This window comes from Zophobas morio, unplaced genomic scaffold, assembly GCF_036711695.1.
Source record: "Zophobas morio isolate AGI-343-1 ecotype UQ-CSIRO unplaced genomic scaffold, CSIRO_AGI_Zmor_V1 ptg000004l, whole genome shotgun sequence".
Classification (NCBI taxonomy): Eukaryota; Metazoa; Arthropoda; class Insecta; order Coleoptera; family Tenebrionidae; genus Zophobas; species Zophobas morio.
In genome coordinates this window covers 12,449,309-12,469,827 of record NW_026972109.1, presented here as the reverse complement: position 1 = coordinate 12,469,827, position 20,519 = coordinate 12,449,309, and the positions used below count along the sequence as shown (strand labels likewise).

The 20,519-nt window shown below is 33.4% G+C and overlaps 2 protein-coding genes across 2 annotated transcripts; both read right to left on the bottom strand.

Annotated features, from left to right (window-relative positions):
- Positions 1–9,071: 9,071 nt before the first annotated feature.
- LOC135135985 (golgin subfamily A member 6-like protein 7) lies at positions 9,072–10,296 on the bottom strand. Its single transcript, XM_064065088.1, has 2 exons — positions 9,918–10,296; positions 9,072–9,517 (listed from the first exon to the last, which is right to left on the bottom strand). Exons 1-2 carry the CDS (start codon positions 10,294–10,296, stop codon positions 9,072–9,074), a joined length of 825 nt encoding a protein of 274 aa, XP_063921158.1.
- A 4,178-nt stretch (positions 10,297–14,474) lies between these two features.
- Positions 14,475–15,848, bottom strand: LOC135135969 (uncharacterized). The gene is made up of 4 exons (XM_064065082.1): positions 15,662–15,848; positions 15,546–15,619; positions 15,225–15,491; positions 14,475–14,498 (listed from the first exon to the last, which is right to left on the bottom strand). The coding sequence occupies exons 1-4, from the start codon at positions 15,846–15,848 to the stop codon at positions 14,475–14,477; spliced, it is 552 nt and encodes a 183-aa protein (XP_063921152.1).
- Positions 15,849–20,519: the final 4,671 nt, after the last annotated feature.

The following is a 20,519-nucleotide window of genomic DNA, read 5'->3' as shown; positions in this document are numbered from 1 at the left end:
TTTCCTTTTTCGTTTTAATAATTGTAGAGTTCTTTCTACAACATAAAACTTAAAATATGTTTAAAATGGAAAATTTGTACATTTAAAGAAATATCGATTTTGCAATTAGGCTCCGCCCCATATTTGCAAAACCCATCTTTCCTTTAATTTTAACCATGATGATGACGCCATTTTACAAATTTGGCGAATAAATGTTTTTAAATTTTATAGAAGAACGTGTTTAGTTTTTACCCTAGACGTCCAGTTTTTTGGGGAAAAAAATCAAAACTGTTAGGCATTTTGCAATTTAATTTGATTTGCAAAGATTTTAATGTTACTGGAAGCAACGTTAATCAAAATTTGTCTGTTTATGTCCCCACCCAAAAATGATAACGTAATCTTACAAAGTGGCCGAATAAATGTGCTTCAAATTTATTACTGTTTACGCTACGGAAATCAAATTTCAGGGAACTGTTGTCGAAATAAATTTATTTTTTTGTATGTACTTTGAAGTTTTAGGTTTTACAAGAACTTTGATGTTTCCCAATCGTCTGACTTTTGTATTACACACAGTTCATCGCTTCGAAAAATTCAGTCCTCAAGTTGCTACCTGAAAGAAACGGATTTTTTTCCCGGAACTTGTTTTATTGTTCGGGGAGTAACTGGTATAGCTGGTTCTCCAACTACTAATTACCTCTTTTTACCCTATTAAACATCATGACGTAAACAGCTCAACGAGTAATTATTTCTGTTTTGGTAGACGATAAGATGTTTCTTTCTCTTTGCATGATAAATTATTTAAATCAAAGTGCACAGGTTTAAAAACTCTTATTTTTTCTGCTTACCCATTTGTAGTGTGTACAAACAATTTTAAGACGACATTATCAGTTTTTGGAAGAAAATTTTGATTTTAAAATAATTCATTTTTGTACTGCTATGTGTTCAGGTACACATTACCGTTTTCAGGCAGAAAAATAACTGGTTTTGGACACAGAAATTTACCTTTGATTAAATGATCGGCGTAGAACAATTAGATTTACTGCCTTCGGATTTTCTTCCTGTTTGTCCAATATTGATACTAAGCAACAATCCCCAACAAGGTTTATCACAATAAATGGTAACATTTTACGGACCACTTCCTCATTTAGTGGGTATATTGAAGATATGGCCTTTATTTGAAGGTTTATAATTTTCAAAATATAGTCACGCATTAATGCTAACATCAGAGCTGCATTGAGAAACTGAACTTTATTTTGATTACCTTGGTCTAAAATGCAGGTCGGTTTTTTGCGCTAAGTTAAAATATTTAAATGATTTAACTAGATCAGGTAACTCCCACCAAAAGACAAGTTGATAATTTGAATGGAATACCGTGTTACTATTAATTTGGCGATTTTTGTTCTCGGGTTGGGGACAATTTAAAATCTTATGACAGCATACCAAATTGTCAAAGCGACATTTATGACACCGAGTTAGCATTGCTGCCAATCACTCAGAATTGCCAACACAGAAACTTAAAAAATAATTCATCCTGTTTTGAGAAGACAAACTCATTCAGATCAAACTAATTTCTACGTGACATTCTTTCGATGTATAAACATAATTAAACACTTGAACTTCAGATTGCTATTACCTACTGCTGAAGGACAAGAGGTATTATTTATGTCTCTGGTTTTTACTTTACAGCAGTTATGACGAAACAAAAATCGTAAAATCAAATTCTATGATTTTTTTTAAGAGCTGGATTTGTCGGATTATACTTATAGCCTTCAATCAAAATGCCAAAACTAGTGCAACAGGTAAGATTTACTTTAGATAGTAGATTTACCATCCGCAAAAGATTTTATGCTCTGTGAAGCAAAAATACATGATTCTTGGACAAATACAATAGAAAATCATGAATAATTTACCAATTTCTGTAACTTAATCGACTCGACATTCAAAATTCATCACTGTTTTTGCAGCAAAAATTAAAAATAGAAAATAAAATGTTAACCTGAGACGAGTAGCAATAACCTTAAGAAAAAACATTTCCTGCTCTGTCTACCTACATCCCTGGTTTGTTTTTTATTTTCTAATAACTTACGTACACTAATTTACATTTTATAACAGAGAAATTGAAATAGCAAGGACAAACTATACGATCCGTGTCAATTTAGAAGGGATGTTAGTTATATGGAATGTGAAACATTATGTCGTCTCAAGTAAACAATTAACAATTCCGTAAACAAAAATTTTTGCTGAAAACTGTAAGAACGAATAGCTTTCTCTACCTTTTTCTTAACCAATAAAGTTCACTCTGCGTCACCAAAACATTGCTATTAATTTTGATTTGACCATGAATTCGGAAACCCAAATTTATTCGTGCATACGCAACACCAAAACACCCATACCTTTTACGCAGACCAAGCAACAGGTTTCAGATGAAGCCATCTTTGAAACTCACTTTGAACCACATTTGACATTTACTATTTAAATCTGACCCCATTTTTAAACATCTTTGATGACATCACAAACGCATGGATGCATTTCACCAACAAAAACAATCTTTCTCGTTCGTTTATTTCGTCAGAATGGAGCTTTCGTTTTTACTATACTATGTTCAGTGGCGGAACGGCTAGTCATTATTTTGTATGGAACATTGACACGTTACGCCACTGCTACAAATATTTTCATTGAAAAATCCGGGCGCACGATTTTTATTTGTAGAATCAGCAATTAGGACGCATTGCACGTTTGAACATAGTTTTCATGTCAAGCACGAGTCGTAAATCTTTGTAAATAAATTGCTGTGATGAAAGATCTCTGTTGTGAAGAGATCTTAAACGTTCACTTCAAAATTGCGTTAAAAAGGTTGCGGTTCTTAAAAGCAGGAGATTACAGTAGTTTTTTACATTGTTTGTTCATCTCCTTCAAAAACGTTGTGATGTCTTTTCAAAATTTCGTTAAAAAATCTCAAGCCTTCAACCTCATGGCTGTTTAATTAGTCTTTATTTATTGAAAAACATGTTGTGATAATATATTTGTGTCTAACATGTAGCAAAAACATGTAAAAGAATGACATCACAGAGGTCGAGCTAATACATAAAAACAAAGCACCAAATAGACTAAATCCAATCTATCTAAAAAAGATCAGTTTGTGTAATTCTCTTTCAGAAATTTTTTCTAATATATGTGATTCATTTAAAACCACAAAGTTCAGCGAACACTTTATAAAATTTTAATTTATCTTCTTTTATTGTAAAAAATATTGTTATAAACTATTTTGTACATTAACCTTTGCGGTGTAGAAGAAAAAGTGTCCTGCAAGCTTCTGAGCTTTAAGACAAAGGCGGTTGCGGTTGCCAGAGACAAATATTATTTTAATGCATAATTTAATTCAATTTTTATAACTTATTTTTTGCTGCTTGCACATAATAAAATTTTTATGTCTGAAATTTTGTCTGGAATGAAATTCAGAGGTCACTTCAACAATTACCAAACAAGAACTAGTTTAAATTCTGATTTCTTTGTTTCTTTCATTCTGACAGGACCACATATCTTCCATATCATCCATCAAAACTGCACACATTCCAACTAAACATTTTTATTTTCTGTGTTGTAAATCAATTCGGGTTAAAACGCCTAATTATATTCACGATTTTATTATCACTGTGAAAAAGAACAAGTGCGTAACGCATTGGGAAACTGATTAGCACAGACGACCATCAAGATAACGAAATCGAATCCTTGACTTACCCCTACCTGATCATATCTAAATCTCTTTGTCAGTCCGCCACAATTTTTATAACGCAAAGAGTATTTTACTGTCGGTATTATCAAATCAAACTTACATGTATAATTAATATTTCACAACTCTTAAGGTTATATTTTGTTATGGTGTCAGCGTTATCGTCCCGATTTAGCATTCGTTGTTTTTTAAGAGTTTCCTATTGCGAATCAAGGTATGTCCGACACACCAATCGGAAAATTTTCGACGCAAATATTTTGAGATTTTTTGTGCGGTGATTTGGGGTATCCCAAGCATTGACGAAAAATAATTAGTTCTATGACGCTGTAGCCCGTTCTAGCACTTCTCCGGCAAGGTCAAGAGTTAATACACTCGGATGGCCGACATGTTATTTTTGTTTTTTAATTTCAGGATGGTGTCTATTAAATATTGCATTCTTATTTATTACTAGATAATAATTCCGTCGTAGTAAAATATTGATTTATTTATTTTTATATTAGTACATAGAATAAATAGAGTTGACATAAAATTTAACCGCTCATTCAATCGACTCGTTGTTACGTTGTCCCTTCAAAGTGGATTTTTTTGTGAAAAAAAAAAAATTGAAAACAATGTGTCGACACGTGTAACACAAAGCATTGTTATGGCCTCTCATTTAATAATTGTTAACGTAAGTTTCCTTACAACTGACGAAGTTAACCATGAACACTCGTCGCAATAAAACATTTAATCAATTATTGAATACATATACAAAAACACGTAAAAAATTGACATAGTTGTTGATCATTACGTGAAGTATAAATAAAAAATGACTTTTCTTTGAATGTACGTCACCTTTTTTCTAATTAAAACGATTAAAATATAATTTATATGGAAGCGCATTTTACTGTGCGGATGAACTTGAAATATGTCAACCTTGTGAAGCAATAATTATTTTCTCGCCTAGAATAATGCGTAGCTGTAATTCGATCGACTTGATCAGGAACGGCAATTTTATTAGCAATTTTTTCGTAACAGTTAGTAGGAACTCATGAAAAATTAAATCCATGATAGGTATTTAATTCACACCAATCTGGCAAAATATGTCGTAAAATTACAGAGTTTAGAAGTTTGTCTACGTGTAAAGATTTTCTAAGAACAACTTCCTCATTCTATGACTTATCCTGCTTGCAGTATTTCACACCTGAAAATATACAACAAAATCGTGTAAATGTTATGTTTTTATTTTGATTTTAAATAAATATTTACAACACTATCTCTGAAAGGATTAATAGAACAGAATTTATTCGTTTCCGCGTTTTTTAAAGACAGCTTTATTGTCATCTGGCTTAATTTGTTTTACTGCTCAATAATACACAAAAAAATAAATATACAAGAGTTGTTAAAATATGCAGAAAAGGCTGATATATGCAAAAGTGAATTAGCATTACTTGCTTCTAATTGCTTCAGTTCACATAAACCTTGAAAATTTTAATGGTCACAATTTTATATACTTATTCTGGACTCTGCAAGTTTACTTAGTTTCCTCAATTACGCTTCCTTTGCTGTATATATTTGTGTACAACAAAATTTAAATCTAAATTGATTATGCAGCATTTCGTGATTATTTATTTTTTTATCCACTTTTCACAAAAAGCGAACAAAATATGTATAAAATAAATGTTTATTGAAAAATACACACACAATTACTGCACAAAGTACCTTGAAATGCCGTTTTACTACTGATTTATTTGTTTACGATTCTACCATTATTTTTGATGGAATACATTAGTTTTATTTAGCGTGACTTACTAATTTCCATTTATTTAGACTCTATGTGGGATTCGATTAATTTGTTGCAACTTTATATCTTAAATGTTTTTTTTTTATTTGAACCTATGCATTATCCATGAGAGTTTTTGTCTATTGTTTGTTGTTGTACATTTTGTCTAAATGTCTGAACAACTATTGCAGACATAGTTGTTAAAGGTCAATGTCAAAAAAAGAATTTCAAATCAGTTATTAAAAAATGCATCAAAATGCTACATTAAAAGCTTCACAAACAAATAGACACCGTTCAAACTTAGCAAATACTAACATAAAATTAAGCAAACACTAAAATGGGGCAAGAATGCTAGTTGATGATTTTTCGTATTACTATTTTAAAAAAAATTGTCTCTATTTAAACTTATTTACAATCTAGTAATACATGTGCGTCAAGGAATTTCCAAAACTGCAAGGAATTCCCAAAACTGATTTTATCCTACCGTTGAACTAATGGGCTAGCGAATATTTTGCATAAATTTATATAAATTTATTCTCTAGTACGTCATTAATGATTTCTGGTTCAACATAAAGACAAACATATTGTTGTTATGTTGTTATGAAAAAGCAGATTAACTATGTGACTGGATAAATCTGACAGTTATTACGCCATTTTATTGATTACTTAGATATTACGATAACGGTAATAAAACGTCTGCAAGGTTTTAAAGCATTCGGTTCTTTAGTTCCTGGATTTAAACAATAAAATAGATCGAATATTTTGAAATGATGTTATCAATTTTTTGGGTAATGATTTGCCATGATTACGATAACCTTAAATGTTTGCAATATTTCAGAGCACTCGGTTTTGCAGATTCATCGTTAAATTGTAAAATATTGTTATACTTTATATAGGGTGAAAACTCGACACGAATTCATACACCACAAGTGCAGAGGTTTATTTTATAAAATTAAAAAAAAGATGAAAATGACGTCATCCCTTTGAGAGTGGGGATGATCAGACAAATTTTGGTTATCGTTTTACTATATGCATGATATTCCTAATATACATACAAAATTTGACAACAATCGCAGTAGTTTTGGAGATTATTTGTTTAATAAAAATCCGGGGAGACGGCAGGCAGACACACAGGCAGACACACACAATACTCTATTATAATATTTCCGTCGGGAAGTAAAAATGATTGTGAAAAACAGACAGTCACAATATGTAAATATAATAATAAAACTACTTTTTTTTATGTGTACAGACTATTTTAGTGTTGTTACTTTCAGCTGATGTTTTTGCAAAAATACTCTAAATGTCTCCGGTTTCTTGATTTCCACGAATCCACAAATTTAAATAATGTACTTATGCTCACAAAGAAGATTATAACAAGACATACTACGAAGATAACAGGTGTTCGGTTGGAAAAGTCATCAGGTTCGCACAACGAAAAACGCGTGATTGTGTTTTATTAATCCCTACTGTTGTATATAATTGACATTTGACAATTAAATTTTAGGTTCATTCGAGATATATTTTACACGTGTCCACAAAAAATCAAAGCCAAGGTGATGACTTTTCGCGTATTCTATAACGAGGAACCAAAACATTAACAGTGTAAGATTAAATAAATAAAGCACTCATTTTTATAAAAATTGCAAGAAAAAAATTTAGCGTATCAAAGCACAATTTCTCGAATACGCAACCCGTTTGTCAACATTACGGTTTTAGTTGCATTTTACGAATTTCAAATATCTGCAATTTTAATGAGTGTTCTCAAACTGCATATATGACATCGAAAAAACCTGTTTTACTTTCATTGAATATTTTTTTTGTAACAATTATTATTTAAGTCATAATTGCGGTTTTGATTTCCAAAGTGATTTAGATAGAATACCTCAGAGCTAAAGTTTGGAAATAGTCTATACCTGTAAGCCTGCAGCACGACTTTTAGAAAGTTCTTTAATTTGTGACTTGCTGCAGTGATTTTTTACTTCCGGAGCGTAAGCTAAGGAAGTGTTGTAATCGAGTCCAGAGGTCGACTCTCTACTTTTATGTTTTCTCGACCTTTTATGATCCCTAGAGTACGAAGAAATGGGTCCTCCGTTTCTGTCTGTCTATGTGCCTATAATCTCCGAAACTACTGGACCGATTATTGTCAAATTTTGTATGTGTACCAAAATTTGGCTAATCATCCCCACCACCAATGACATGACGTCATCTCCAAAATTTACAATAATATATTTTTTTATTTTTCTATAATAAGATACTCTTGCATTTGTGATATATGAATTCGTGTTGGGTTTTTTCCCTAGACTCCTAGACATCCAGATTTGTAGGAAACAAATCAAAATTCTATAACATTTTACAATTTAACTTTGAAAATGCAAAACCGAATGCTCTGAAATTTTGTAAATTAAGATTATCGTAATGATGGTAAATTGTTAGTCACAATTTATTCGTGCTACTACCTAAATTGTGCAAAATATGATAAGTCTATACTTGTGATTTATCATTCCATTAATTGTTTTTAGATTTTCTTATACAGGGTGTCTGAAAAAGATTAATGAATGAGTCAATTTATTTGATTTATTAAATCAGGAAGTGCAAACCCAATGATTTGGAATCATGTAGACGTTTTAAAGATATCGTAAGCATGGTAAATTTGTAATCAAAATGTATCTGCTCCAAAAAATTGATGAGGCCATCTCAAAATTTTGCCGAATAAATCGTATCGAAAATGTGACAAAATATGATGAGTCTGTACTTGTAATTTATCATTGAATTTATATTCTTTAGAATTACTTACTTACTTGAGTGACCAAACAAAATACCTTATTACTAGTATTACACTGCACCTAACCACATTGACATCCATATCCTTGCAAAAATGTTAATGGCTTACTTGAAACATATCCATAGTACGTTTCTTTACATTTACTTTAACATTACGTTATTATAAAAAAAATTTATTTTACAAAATCAAGTTTTATAATTTTTCGAAAAAGCTGAGTGTGTTTTATTGTATCTACTTCAGAAGCGAGGAAAGTTCTGTCGAAATAACCTTAGACCACTTTTTTTTGTAAAATGCATACGAGTTTCAAGTTGTGATACATGGATCTACTTCAGGGGGTGGGATTTTGTTTCTCTATCGAAAAAAACTCGATAGCGATAAAATCTCGTTTGCTGATTGGTTGAGATGCTACATTTCTGTCACATTTCTCGATTCTGTCATGAAATCAAGTCTTCATGGAGTGATATTTTCTCGATAGCTTTGAATGAAGTGATACATTTTGGAGACATAACCTCGAAAGTTATGTCAAAATAGAAGTTCAAAATCGTAATTCTGAGTTATAAGTTGTTAAAATTAAGGTAATTGTAAACTTTTGAGCAATTAATAAGCTTATATGCAAAGAATAAATGCAAACTTTTACATTTAAAAGCTACGCAATGGCATTTATCGCAAGTGATAATTTATCACTTCGATCGAGAAACAAAATCGCACCCCTTGTTTAGCATACTCGGTGATAAAGCAACAACATTTCTGTAGTAGTAGTAGTATTAATTTATTATTTACCTTACAGGCTTAATAATATTCCCACGTACGTACGTCTATTCTCCTTCTTCATCTCTTTCCTTTTTTCCATTCAAAATTTCCCATCCCATTTCTTCTGTTATCTCCCACAATATTTTCCCTTCTTTGTTATTTGCTTTGTCTTTTGTTTCCTTTTCTATGTTTATCTTGGTTTCCTCCATTTTCTTACTATAAACGGTTATTATTTCCCATCGATTGTTATTCAGCTGTATTACGTTCTTCATTAATCCGTGTTTATTATTATTTCCTTTTTCCAATTCTTGCATTTCTTTTCGAATTCCCATTAATATTCCCCCGCTTTTCTCCCTTTTTTCTTGTCCTTTGTCGCCCCTTGACATATATTCTTGTGGTAGTGTTTCTTCCAATTTCTTCCAATTTTCTCTTTGTACCCATGTCTCGGTTAGCCCCATCACATCAAATTTTTCCACGTAGTCCCAGAACTCCTTTTCCTTTTTTCGCAACCCTTGGATATTCCAAAACAGTACCCTTTTTCTCGTAATTTTGTACCAGCTTCCATTTTTCCGATTTCCCTATCTGCATCCTTTATTCCTTTTCCTTTGCCTCATTTTATTCCATTTTACCTCCTTTTCTTCCTTTTCTTTTGGCTCTTTACAAAAAATTTCTGCCTTCTTGAGTCTGCTCTCTTCTTCATTCCATTCAAAATTTCTGACGTCTACAGTTAACTTTTTATATCCCATTCTAACCATTTTTCGTTTATTTCTCTCTTTTGTTGGCTCTTCTTTTATCTTGTTTTGATTTTTTTAAGTTCTTTTTGCTTTTCGTTACATTTATTTTTTCTTCTCTGTTTTTGAATTCCACTACATAAATTTTCTCTGCAATTTTTTACGCGCTTTTAGCTTTACTTTCTACTTTGACTTTCTCTTCTAAAAATTTTGTCACCTTTTCAATTATCTGTTTCTGCTCTTCTGTTTCTATTTCCAATTCCATCATCACTACTTTGTTTCTTCTTTTTTCTCTCTCCATTCGATCTAGTTGACTTTCTGCTTCACCCATTTTCTTTCTCATTTCTTCCTTAGCTCTCTTCCATTCTTCATACTTACCTCTAATTTCTTGATTTTGCTCCTGTAGTTGATCTGTTGCTTGCTTTAATCCTTCTCTTATTATTTTAAGCTCCTCTTTAAGCTGTGTATTCCATTCCTTCAATAATTGTTTATTACTTTCTCTTATATCATCTTTGATTTGTGTCGCAAGTTCGCTGACCATCTCCTTGACCTCCTCCATCTCTATATCTCCTTGATTTTACTTCTTTCTCGATTGCAGAGGTGATCTTACTGTTATTTTCGTTCTTTGGAAGACCTGCTCGTTCTCTTTCGGCGACTCTACTTCTCTATCCCTTTTCTTTCTTTCTGTCGCTGCACTACTCATTACCTCTTTGTCTCTAACTTCCTTCACGGCGGAAGGATATAACCCAGATCGTCTCTTCGGAGGTTATTCTCTACTTACTAGTATTTTAGTGAATTACTTATTGCCTCTATTTAAAGCCACACTTCCCTTCTAGAAGTTCCGGAGTCGAGGTCTTTCTGGATTGCCCATCGCGACTTCTGCTTCCAGGCTTTTCGACAGCGAATACCGCCTGGCCGCCGTCATCGACGATGAATCGTCATCATCCCCGTACATCTAGAACCCATAGGCGTCGTATGGGTTTCTTTCGCAACAATATATTTCTTTAACTGTCGTGTTTTTATTTATATTTCGTTTCTGCAGAGCTTTTTTTTTAGGGGTGCCTACCCCACTTTTACTACTATTACTTAACGTCCACATTTTTTGTTGACAATAATTTTCAGAATTAACCTACCAACAAAATTGTTGATCGAAAACGATAATGCACTTAATTTGCTCTCATACAAATTTTATAAATTATGCTAATATTTTGGCGTATAAAGTAAATATATAGAATTGTGTCATTTATACACAAATAAATACGCATCCTAATATTCTAAATCACCTCACAAACAACATTCAATTAACTAATACCATTCCCGTAATTATTGATACGCTTTATCCTAATGTCTTTACGTTGTCTATTATACTAGGCAGATGTGACAAGAATTTAACATAACAAACTACGATAATTAATATCAATGTTTTCTTGTAATATAAATACATATATACATAATAATAATTGAATTGGTGATTGTGATAGATCATTGGAAATTGTTTTTGTGTCATACATTAACCAGCAATTTTTTTTTTGATTTATGGCAAGAAAGTTATAATTTTAATTTAACATTTAAAGGTCGAAGGTGGCAGTGCGGAAAGTCGGGTGTTTATCTTCATAATTTTAGTGTCAGGTTTATACTTTGTACTATGTAATTGTACATGCCATTGTTAAATTATCTAAGGCAAAATTGCTACAGCTAAAAAACACGATCAAAGACAGCCTCGGATTTTTGAAAATTTACCGTCAAAGTTTGAAAAGAAAAACTTTGAAAAATCCATGGCTGTCTTTGATCATATTTTTATTGTTTTCTCGGTGTAACAATATAGACAAGCAAATTAGTGTAAAAATTACTTGTACATCTTAAAAATAAAAAATCTAAATAAAAAAGACAATTAAAACAAAAGGATAAACATCTGTTTACCGAAGGAGTGTTTCACAATAGCAAATAAACAACAAAATAATAATAACTTTACGAATTACAATAAAACGATAATAAAACACAACAATAAGAAAATAAAATTATAATAATCGCACCTGTACAATCTTTTCGGTCTTGAATCAAACGATCATTAGTTTAGTATGCATCTGGTGTCCAAACACAACATTTCACAACATTTTGCAAGCAAGAGATCTTTAATAGTGAGATAATTCCATCTTTCCCCAATTTTTTCCACAATAATTTCCGAAACCACATGATTGTTGATTTCGTAAATTTTCACTTCTAGACTTCGTTATATAACTTAGACTTCATAAATAATAACAGTAGCAATAATAATAAAAATAACGAATCGTATTTACCATTTAAAATTTAAATTGACTCAGCATTATATAATCATACAAGATAATATTGCACACTCGGTGCATGTACCGGCTGCGTATTAATTGAAAGTGAAATCTTTTAATAACGTTAATTTTCCATGTTTTATTTGCTGAAACTCTAAGTTCACGTCTGTCACTTTAACGGCTTTTCTCTCGGCAAAACAGAACCAACAAATTGAATTTAATTTTAAGCAATCGGCGTCACTAGTTCCATCTAGTGTTCAAGGTTATTAATAAAACTTTATTTGAGTTGACCCAAAAATCTATCACCAGAAAAAACAAGGAAATGATCTTGTTACGAAATTAGTCCCATTTCGCGTAAAATTTCTTCTTTCACGCATGTTATTAATCGTAGAAAGAATGTGATCTCGTAAGCACGCAGTTACGAACGCACCTAAAGCTTGAGCGAGAGAAATTCTTACGGGACAAAATGATGAAAGTGAAATTCACTGTCAAAAGTGAAAGAACTTTTGAACGACCTTGGCTTGAATTTTACCTCGATTATGCCATATTATAATATCGGCGTGTTTCAGCTGTTTGGGTTTATATAAGAAGCCTACTTTTGGTTCGGATGAGGTGTTCAAGGTTCCTGAAGGATCTACGGTGCACGTGTTTCCAAATATCTCTAATTACTCATTTTAAGTGTTTGGCAATTTTCGTGAGTGAGTCAAGTTGAAAGTCCAAGTCATTCGGACCACTTGACCTTTGGCTCCATTCCGGATGTTACTACATACCGAAAATTTTAGAAAAATGTCTCTTCTTGTTTTCCGAATTAGTTTTTAAGCTATTTCTCAATATTTTCTTTGTTGCTAGTGTTGAAACGTTCCACTCATGTGGACTCTCTTGCTTTCAGATTTCTCAACTAGGTATGTAGAAACTATGTAACTTTTATTGATTGTTGGTCGGCTTGTGGAAATGTGCATGAAGATTCAGTGGCCAAAATGTCAATTAAAATTATTTAGGTCGCGACACACTCTCTAAGAATCGAGTCGGACACAAAGAGAGAGAGGTTTATTTGCAACCTGTGTCTGTCAAAGTTGGCATATTTGAAAGTGCCAGTGTTTTCAAATGAATAGATTTTAAAAGCTGGGATAGCGTTTGGTTCCACGCAACTGTCAAATTTTTACTCAAATGTGTGCTCTAAAATTAATCGTTGAGTAATCAGAAGACCATTTATAACCAATTAATAGCAACCTTGTGAATTACTTTGTGTTTTGGAGAACTAGATTTCGAAAACTAACTAGTGGATTTTTCAGATTAGTGGGTATAATGTATTTTTAACCAAAACTAGTTTAATATACTAATGTGATGAAGATTACAGAAATTAATAAAGAACATTAGAAGCCATACAATGATATAAACATTGTTTACCTTTTCTGTAGAATAATCACACATTTTGTAACCAATTTAAGCGATTATCAACTGCAGGTATTGCGAAACAGTCGTAATCTATTAATGACTCTACCTCAGACTACGGTATTTTTTATATATTTGTTTATGTTTAAATTCTGTATTTTCAGAAATCCTGGCTTTCATAATAGTCAGAGAAATGAGACCTTTAGTAATACAAGCAAAAATACATACCTACATTATTCTGTGTCGAAGCTAGTTCTTATTTTCGGTTTAATTAATCATTTTCGTTGTTATTTTGAAATTTTATAGATCACCGATCATCGTAACACTGGTATCGGAAGTGAAATTTGAGATTAATAACTGGTTTTACGATGACTTCCGGGCAAATTGGACAAGAATTCTGGAGAATTTATGCCTGTAGAGACTAGAGTTCAAGCCGCGGACGAACAAGTAAAGCAGATGATGCCTATGCTTGCACAAATGGACGAGAAAATGGGCGCAAGAATGAAAAAAATGGGCGAAAAAATGGACTCAAAAGGGAAACAATGGATGAAAAAATGAATGCAATAAACAAAGAAATGGACGAGAAGATGGACGCAAGAGATGAGAAAATGAATGCAACAATGGAAGCAGTGAACGGAAAAGTGGAAATGAGGGACGTCAAAATAAATAAGCAAATCAACCTAACTGAAAATTCCAAAGGGATGTGGAAGCAAACAAGAATGAAATAGAAGAAATCAGAGAAGAAATGAAGGACGTAAAAACAAATTTGGAAAATGTGGAAAATATTAATAATAATAATAATAATTTATTAACGGAAATCCATTTACAAAATATACATAAATATGTAAATAATAAGATTAGACCAAATAAACAATTCATAATAAATAAATAGCTCGGTACAAACATAATAAAAAAAAATAATAATTTTTACTTAACACTTAAAATTATTATATTCATTAGGAAATACTAAATTAAAAACTACTATTTCAAAATTAATCTTAAATTCTTCTTAAACACTTGTTTTGAACTATCCAATAAATTAAATGTTTCATGCTTACAAAGATCAGTTACAACTAACATCATTCTCCTAAAGGGGTAATTATGAGCTAAATTTGTGGCGAACGAACTAATTCTAAAAATTTGCTTGCTTCTGGTGTTTCTAATTTCCGGAGGGCTAATAAGGAAGGATAATTTCTCCAGAATGGTGCTATTATCAATGGAACTATTGATGAACCCATGAAGAAATGTTAAGTCACTAGTTATTCTACGTGTATGTAAAGTTTGCATGTTGAGGAAATTAAGAATAGTTGTTGATTATTCTCCCTTCTGATGTTGCTGTCCAAGTTTAAACTCCATACGGATGAAGCATATTCTAAGTGAGCCCAAACTAAGAAGCGATAGAGAATCTTCAATACAGCAGGAGATAAATCTTTACAGTTTCTCCATAAAAATCCCCACAGTTTGAAAACTTTGGTTATAGCAGTAAAGTAATTATTCTTGAAAGATAATGACGAGTCGAATAATACACCAAGATCTTTAACTTCATTAACATGATCGATAACAGTATTATCCAGTACATAATCGAAAGGTATTATAGTCTTCTTATTACAGATTGAACAAGAAATGTGTCTTGAATAGATCTAATGCAACTAAAAAGTTTTAAATCGTCAGCAAAAAATAGAAAATTACAATGATGAAATACTTGCGATAGGTCATTTATAAATAACAAAAACAAAAAGGGACCACAATGCGAACCTTGTGGCACTCCTGACGTTACTTGAAAAGACTCAGATAGAAAATTGCCTAGCCTTACCTGTTGCCATCTATCACATAAAAACGATCTCAGCCAGATAATCGTTTCCCGTCTAAATCCCAAATGGGACAGTTTTAATAATAAGATCCTCTGATTAACTTTATCGAATGCTTTCGAAAAATCGGTGTATATTGCATCCACTGGACATCTATTCCCAAAAGATTCGTTAAGATAAGAATAGTATTCAATTAAGTTGGCCCATGTTGATCTCTTAGGACGGAATCCATGTTGCTTTTCAGTCAAAATAGAAGAACTCATCCATGATAGCTGTTTAGATACAATTAGATCAAAAATTTTTGGTAATATCATTTGATTACACACCCCACGATAACTATCAACTTGATTACGTTGGCCTGCTTTGTATATAGGGACAATATAACTAATTTTCCATGCATCTGAAAACTTCAAATCAATCAATGACAATTGGAATAAGTTACATATGGGAGGAGACAACGTAAATATGCACTTCTTTATAAACAGGCTTGGAATACCATCTGGGCCAGGATTGCATGATACTTTCAGATTCAAAATACTGTCAAAGACATCAAATAATAGAGACATGTAATCCAGGATCGTTAATACTGTTGCTAATAAATGAAGAACAATCATAACTATGGTTATCATTATTGTAGGACAAATGGTCTCAATGGAGCATCAATTAAAGAGTGAGTTCGAGAAATCAGTGGAATGTATAGAAGATTGAATGAAAAGTAAAATGAAGAAATTTGAATAAACAATAAAAAATGCAGGAACCACTGGTTCAGGTTATGGGACGTCGGCCCCCCAGAACAATTCAACCACACACCTACGACGGTCAGATGCCTTGGTCATCATACTAGAAGCAGCGCTGGAGATACTTCAAACTCAGTCTGAAGGAGATAGAAACAAATACAGTGCCCTAACTGCTGCTTTCAAACTTCAGTTTGGGAATGAACATTTGAAACAAGTTTTTGCAAAATAAGTAAAAACAAGAACCCAGAAAGTTGGAGAACCTCTTCAAGAATTTGAAACAGACATTAAGAGATTGGTATGTCTTGCATACTCCGACGCACCACCATCTTTTCAAGATAGGCTTCCGACAGAAACTTTACAAATATCGAGGTATCAAATATCATCGATTCGCGCACTGGAAGTGGAGGCGGCGTACAATTCTTCAACAACGTGCCACAAGGTTAGAGTGGCAAAACTAGAAACGGAAGAAAACGACAAGTTAGAAAAGCTGTTGCAAAATTTCTACAAGCAAATAATAAATGGCCTAGCTCAAGGACGAAACAACGGTGCGCCTCCTAAGAAAAGCATGGAGTGTTATGGGTGCCAGGGACATTTCAAACGCGTGCTCGATCACCAGGTCCAAGGAGAAGCACTTAATATATATATAGATCTCCTCAACGAAATGTGCAGGAAAACTAAAAACAGCTAGCACTTTCGGGGATCTGCTGGCTGGTAAGAATAAGGTCCCCAGCGAACTGAAAATAGGCAGTTTCACCAAAGGCAGTAGTCTAACTATACCGGGGAAGATTGATGAAAATTGCGTGGCAATCACGATCGATACTGGAGCTGAAGTCTCAATCCTACGTAGAGGACTCTTGAGAGCTAAAGATCTAAGGACTATTCCCTGAATTTCGACACCAATCAGGGGAGAAGCAGAGGTAGAAATCTGCATTGGTCAGCTGAAAATAAAACATCGGGCTCTTGTGGCTAACATTGAAGACGACTTTATTGGGAATGGATTTGATTAGCTGCCATGGATTGACGGTCGACTGACGTCTTGGCAATGAAGAGTTTATCCTGATTCAGCGCAATTTTGAATCCAAGCCTATAAGACTAATCGCGTGCCAGAATGTGAAAGTCAGAGGGAATACAAAAACGATTGTTCCACTTAGAGTAGAAATCAAACCCGAATTTGCCCTCGGCATTATTCAACCACAGCACACCCCTAAGAACAACCTCATGATTGCGAGAGCCTTAATTAATGCCGATTGTGACATATCTGTACGCGTCTCAAATGTTTTCCCCAAAGCCACGAACATCAAGATTGAGGCTGTTCTTGCCGTCTGTGAACCAGTCACGAAGGTATTTGATCACAACGAAGATTTTTCTGATAACAATGATGAAAAAATAAATTTGCAATTTTAGTAAGAAACGGCAAATAAATGGGTAAATCAGTCGATCTAGCACCATCTGGGATATATGGACTCAGCCATTCAATTAACTTTTGTGTTAACTCTTTGCTCAATCGGAAATTGTTTCTCAATTCGGTTTATGAAACTTCAAAAGGATTCAGTTGGTCATATTACCTTCTTTCATGTTCATTTAACAGATGGTAAACAAATATTGGAACAATTCGATCAGCCCGATTCATGTTTTCTGAAGCTAGTAATTAGTAAAATTCTAATTCTCTAATTTTTTACTTGTGCTGGTGTGTGTCAACTGGTAACTACATTGAATAATTCAAGAACTTACAGAGATGTAAGCACTTACAGAGGCAATTTCTTGCACCATAAATTTACAGAGACTGTAAGTTACAGAATGTAGGTTACAGAAAATTTATTTATAGAGAATATCAATTTTTTTATAGACTGTATGGTACAGAGTTACAGTGCTACAGAGCGCATTTTTTGCTTAGAGAATAGCACTAATACATACATGCATGGTTTTCACCTGAAATTATTCGGCAGGTTCGTTCAAAAAATCAGCTTAGAAGGAGATATTTAAAGTATGGAAATACAGCTGATGCGCTTGCATTCAGGGAATTGAGACGTAGCATTAGGTGAGAAATATCAATAGCTTATAATGCATTTATCAAGAATTCTGAAGACATGATTAACACAGATCCGTCAACTTTTTGGGGTTATATACGACGTAAAAGACGACACACCGGGATACCATCTTGTGTGACTCTTGGTGATACTGTTGTAACAGGAGCAAAAAATATTGCTAATGCGTTTGCACAATTTTATGAATCAACCTATATCCCTAGTTCTAGCTGTAACCTTAACAAAGTTAAATATGACAATACAAATGTGAACATAAATGTGTCTATCGTTAGTGAAAATGAAGTGCTTCAAGCTATCAACAGAATTAAATCGAACAATGTGCAGGGTCCTGATGGTATACCAGCATTTATCATAAAAGATTGTGCTCGGGTTTTAATTAAACCGTTATCTGTTCTTTTTAATCTCTGTGTTAACTTAGGAACATTTCCAGATTGTTGGAAGCTTTCCAAAATCATTCCTGTTCATAAATGCAAAATTCGAACTGCTGTTGAAAACTATCGACCTGTCTCAATTCTTAATAATTTTGCAAAAATCTTTAAATCTTTAATTTATAAACGACTGTATTTTCAAGTAGCTGCTTCAATTACAGAGCGTCAACATGGCTTTATGAGTGGCCGCTCTACAGTTACAAATCTTCTTTGTGTGACACAGTTTATCGCAGACTCTATCGATTGTGTACTACAGACCGATATAATATATGTAGATTTTTCAAAGGCTTTTGACAAACTAGATCATGGTATATTAATTGATAAACTTTATGCTTTGGGCTTTAATATGCAATTAATTAGCTTTTTTGGGTCCTACTTAGGTGACAGAAAACAATATGTCCATTGCTGTGGATATGATTCTGATGTCATTACTGTTTTATCGGGAGTACCACAAGGTTCTGTACTTGGTCCGCGTCTTTTTTTATTGTTCATCAATGATATCTCGAATGCATTAGGTATTGAATTTTCTTTATATGCAGATGAAATCAAGATATACAATAGAATAAGTTCAACTGATGACTGCCTTAAGTTACAACATAATTTGAATAGGATTGTGGTATGGTGCAATTTGAATAGGCTTTTGTTAAATCAAGATAAATGTTGTGTAATGTCATTTTCTTTAAAGCGATATAATATTCACTTTGAATATGTCCTTAATGGGGTAGTCTTAGCCAGGCCTCAGACCGTTTTGGATCTTGGGGTTGTTTTTGATAGTAGGCTCACATTTGCTTATCATATTAACAAAGTTGTGGCAGACTGCATGAAAACTTTGGGTTTCATCATAAGGAACTCTAGAGATTTTCAATACTGTGACACTATCATTCGACTTTTTAATTTATCAATTGGCGGCAAACTTTACTATGCTTGCATTATTTGGTGTCCTCGCCATAACATTCATTTAATGCATATGGAACGTGTCATACGAAGGTTTCTTAAATATTTGTTTTACTGAGGGAATAGTTTTTACCCACCTATTGGTTTTCCTCAATCTGAGCTTTTAAATCGCTTCACTTTCTCCAGTTTTACGGAAACTTGTAAAAAATTGTTTGTGTTCTTCCTAGTTAAAATGATAAATAACAGTGTAGACTGTCCTTTAATGCTAGCCAGATTATCATCCTCGAAGTCTAGTATCTCGCCACTCTGAAATTTTTTACATAGCTTGCCCGAGAAATTGATATCGCCAAATTCTCTCCTATGTCCACTATGTGTAGGATCGGTAATAGAACACATAATATGATTGATCTTTTTTCAACATCACTGCGGGCTCTTAAATTCTTTAATTATTCCCAAATTTAGTAGACTTTCACATTACTTCTTTGTAGGGAAGACCGTGTAAAAATTGCAAACACTGCGACAAGATCGAACAGCGTGAAACCATGCAGTTAAAGGTTCCGGGCAGCAGAATCAAGGAAGTACTTCTAGAGATGCACAATGGGGGTTCTGATGCTTATTTTGGAATTAACAAGACGCTTTCTAAAGTTAGGGGACCAAGGATTACAGCGAGAGGGCGATGCAACAATAGACGTCAATAAGTACATAATAGTAGTCAGCAAATGGCCCGAAGCTTATGCCATACGGAACCAAGAAGGGATGACCGTTGCAAAAACGCTTCTTGATAATTGGATCGCCAGGTTTGGGGTCCTAGTGGAACTCCATTCGGACCAAGGCAGAAACTTAGAGTCAAACCAAAGGGTGACTGAAGTCCTAAGGATACGGGAGACATAGACTACGCCGTTGCACCCACAGTCAGATGGAATGGTAGAGCGGTTTAATCATATCATTGAAGAACATCTTTCGAAAGTGGTGACCAAACATCAGAAAGACTGGGATCGACATCTTTCACTGTTTCTGCGGGTCAGACGCCGGCGCGCATAGTTTTCGGAAGGGAACTTCGTCTACCTTGTGACATCTTGTTCGGCTCTCCGAGTGAAGAACCAAAGGAGGTCATAGATTACGCTGCTGGGCGTTCACGAAATGGTGCGCCATAAGATCCGGGTGGCGAGTGACAGAATGAAAATACGCTACGACCT